The sequence below is a fragment of the Echinops telfairi genome, unplaced genomic scaffold (genome assembly GCF_000313985.2).
Source record: "Echinops telfairi isolate 266 unplaced genomic scaffold, ASM31398v2 ScPeMD7_18;HRSCAF=68, whole genome shotgun sequence".
NCBI lineage: Eukaryota > Metazoa > Chordata > Mammalia > Afrosoricida > Tenrecidae > Echinops > Echinops telfairi.
This window is the reverse complement of record NW_022103915.1, coordinates 51,489,758-51,493,656: the sequence shown is the minus strand read 5'-3', so window position 1 is coordinate 51,493,656 and position 3,899 is coordinate 51,489,758. Positions and strand designations below refer to the sequence as shown.

At 48.7% G+C, this 3,899-nt stretch overlaps 1 protein-coding gene across 1 annotated transcript in view; it reads left to right on the top strand.

Moving 5' to 3' along the window:
• The first annotated feature begins 957 nt into the window (after positions 1–957).
• The window catches only part of LOC123521401 (galectin-3-like), a 22,060-nt gene continuing 19,118 nt past the window's right edge, over positions 958–3,899 (top strand). The window contains exon 1 of the mRNA XM_045287633.1: positions 958–1,028. Coding sequence (XP_045143568.1) covers positions 958–1,028 — 71 coding nt within the window. The remainder of the gene's footprint in view (positions 1,029–3,899) is intronic.

Here is a 3,899-nt window from a genome sequence, read left to right as displayed (position 1 = left end):
CTGGCAAGGACTCCCGGAGCACCCCCGCGGCGCCGGGGAGGACTGGCTCCCTGGGACCCGGAGGAAGGCCCAGTGCAAGATTGCAGGCGGCTCGGTCCCACGGCGGGGTCACCAAACGCAGCAGCCTGTTCTAGGTACAACTAGGAACCAGGTCACCTGTCCCCAGCACCAGAGTGCCGCTCAGTCTCCCCAAAACTGGGTGGTCCAGGCTACTTTTTCTGCGTCTACTGCCGTTCGGTGTGTGGAGCCTGCTGTGGGCACGGAATGAGCTCAGGTGACAGGTCCAGTGGGGGGGAGCCCGGCCGCAGCTCGCGCTCAGAAAGCTGAACCCACAGAACATGGTGCTGCCCCCAGGCCCGAGAGGTCATGTGTCCTTTTTTGGCAAAGCCCACAAATCCTAAACTTTGCAAATCCAGTGACTCATCCCTACCCAGATTGGGTAATTTGGGCCATAAGCGCGCACACCTGTGCTGAGGATGGGTGGGAAGTGGCCCAGCGTTGGTCTAGGTGCGCGGTGCCCTAGATAAACCCAAACCCACTGACGCATAGCCTACCTGAACCGGGTTTCCGAGGCTGTAAGTCTTTCCCGGAGCAGACAGCCTCATCTTTACCCCACCGTGAGGCTGGTGGCTTGGAACCCACAGACCTTGTGCTTTCTTAGTTAGTCCAACACTTGCCCAGCAGGATTCCTTACTCACAAGATCCGCCAGGGAGGAGGAGGGAAATGCCAGCGAGTCAGCTACCCGTTAATTGGGGTGTGTCTGAGATTTCAGCCCAGTCCTTTAAAGGGACCCAGTCCTACGCCCGATACTGTGGAGTAGTGTCAAGTGGCTCTTGGGAGTTGGCTTGCTGAACAATGAGGACAGCTGGACCTTGGTGACCTGGTCACGTCTAGGATTCTGGGAACGGGATAGAAGGCAGGCTCAGCTGATTCTGAAGACAGTGAGAGGGGTAACAATGAACCGCAGACGTCAGGGAACCATCTACACCGACTTCAAAACGGATATGTTTGCCTTAACGATTACAAGGTTTGTCTTTCTGTCGGAGAAAGCTGTTTCTTCTCCTGAAAGTAGAGCTGGATTGTGGCAAGGGGATTTCCCCACACACAAAAATGGTCTTTCAGGCGTGGGGGTTTAGGGTTGCTTTCTACAGTCATCACGTTCAGAGGCGACATTCAGCGTCAGTTCCAGAGTCTGCAGGGAAGTTTGAGAAGGTCTTTGCATATTCACAGCTCAGAAGTGTTGGAAGGGTCTCCTCAGTAAAATATGCAAGTAGCAGAAGGGGGACTGTGGCGTGATTGGTTGACCCCCATGGCTAGTGGTTTTCAAGGAGAATTGAGAGACCTCCTTAAGGAGCCTTTCTTCCCTTCATAGCCCACCCACACCGTGGCCATAAAGGCATGCTTCATCAACCCGTTTGGTCTGTTGCTAGGAGGTCAAGACACTCACAATGGTCTCATCTATTACTTAGGTCTCTGTTTACCTGGAAAGCTCATTAGGCACACTCAGAGTCTTCATGGCAACAGGGCACTACCCTCCTGTAGGGGAATTTGACACAGGTTTGTCAGTTTATGCACCCGTGACTCATGCCTGGCAACTGACCTGAAAACAGCTTTTTCTTCCCACATGGTTTGGAACACAGGTTCTTCGGAGGGCAGCTGGGTCCCTCTTTGTATCTGTTGCCTGAACGGGGGCTGCTTATTAGAAACTCCAAGTGGGAAACACACCAGCCTGCCAGAACCCTGTCTGCGCTGTACTTCCAGGTTGCTCTGTTTTCTCTGCTGTGCGGCCTTTCCAGAGCAGGGGGGGCAGGGTCCAGAATCAGGAACTGAGAAGCACAAAGTCACAGGACCTTCCATGATGCTGAGGAGCTATGATGAGGAAAACGTCCTAGGAAAAGACTGGTCTCCTTTACGCCAAGTCAGCATCGCCGAATGTGCCTTTGGGATGTCAGGGCCAGCTCCCACTGTGAGCAAGCACAGAGTAGAGGAGGCCCACCTCCGCTGTCGCCCTAAAGCAGTCCAACCCCGAGGTTTGGGGAAACACTTCCACACACATCTCCATTACAGCTTGTATAAGTTCTGCCCTGAAGCTGAACTGGAGCCTCCCAGGTGTCCCTGCCTGGGAAGCAGACATCACTGGATTAATTGCTAGGTGGGCCTAGAGCAGCCTAGTGAGGTGGATGGCTGCTAGTTATGAGAGGGGAAAGCTGCCATTTAGCCACCAATTAGCATGGTCTACATCCTGACTCAAGTTTACATTCATTCTACAGTACACGGAACTGAAGTATACTGTGTAGTGTTCCCAAATGTGGCTATTCAGGCAGTCTCTCTCTCAATCTCTCTCCACACCCCTCTTTCTTTCTTTTTGACTTTTATTCAGTGTATCTTTCATGGTTTGCCAAAAGTTCCTGATTCCTGGAATGCCAGGAGGAAGTCCACATATCTGTGGAGTAGGTAATTTTTTTACAGTTGACTGTGTCTCTCTGTAAACTACTCATTTGTGTAAAAAGAGGAGAAAAGTCAGGAGAAGAGGAAGAAATGTTCAAGGCAAATCATAAAGATATTTATGCAAATAGGTATCTACTTAACAATATATAGATGAAGGGCGTCTGGAGACTGACCACCCTGATTCCAAAAGAGTCCTGTTATATTCCTTTCAGTACAGCTTCTGATGTTTGGATGCTAGCATCATCAAAAACAGTGTGCACACATTTCTGGAAGAGTACAGTTTATTGGTCAAAATATGGCTATAATTAGCCAGTTGGCCACACAAAATGACCTCCTGGTCCTCAGCACCACTGAGAGAATGAGTCAGTCAGCCTTCTGACAGAAACAGAGTCCTGCTTCATACTGTTTACAGTTTCAGCCTGTTGTGCTGCTCTGAATGATCAAGCCAGAAAATACATCTCTAAATGAAATTATTCATACTTTCCAAAGACCGTCCTTTCAACTCTCAAAGTGTAAGGTGTCATATTTGTGTAGGTGGAGTCAGGAGACCTGGGCCCTGGCCTTTAGCTCTCTAATAAAGACAGCATGCCTTTGGGCCAAGAGGTAAGCAGTCTGAGACTCAGTTTACTGACTTTGAAGATGGGAATATTGATGGTCCACTGTCAATCTCAGAAGATTGTTCGCAGAATCAAAAGAGGTCATGTATGTGAAGGTGCTTTGTGAGTGGGAAAATACCACACAGGTGCAGCGTGAAGTTATTCCAAGACCAAAAACTCATTGCCATCAAGTCTGGGCCAGCTCACAGCAGCGCTATTGGGTAGAAATATCCCTGTGAGTTTGTGAGACTGCAACTCTTTCTGGGAGTAGAAAACCCAGGATTTCTCCAGAGGAGCTACTGGTGGCTTCGGACTGCTACCCTTGTGGATCAAAGCCCAACTTATAACCACTATGGCACCAGGGCTCCTTGCTGTTCTAAGGACTTGTCTAATGTGTCAGAACACACCCTAAACAGCCATCCAAGGTGATAGAGGAAACGCAGGCAGTACCCTGCAGTCGGCTTTGTTTCTCAGGTCAGTTTTGCCTGGGGCTGAAATATAAACTGATGAATAGAAGTTAAATTTTGGAAATGCTCTTAAAATAATCATCTATAATTTATCAAGGGCTCAGGAGGGAGGGAGGATGGGGGAGGGAGGGAGGAAAATGAGGAACTGATATCAAGGGCTCAAGTAGAAAGAAAATGCTTTGAAAATGATGATGGCAACATAGGTACAAATGTGCTTGACACAATAGACAAGTGTGTGGATTGTGATAAGAGATTAAGAGATGTAAGAGCCTCCAATAAAACTATTTTTTTTAAAAGAAATGCTTTTTTAAAAAAAAATCATTTTATTGGAAGCTCGTACAACTCTTATCCCAATCCATATATCCATCCATTGTGTCAAGCACATTT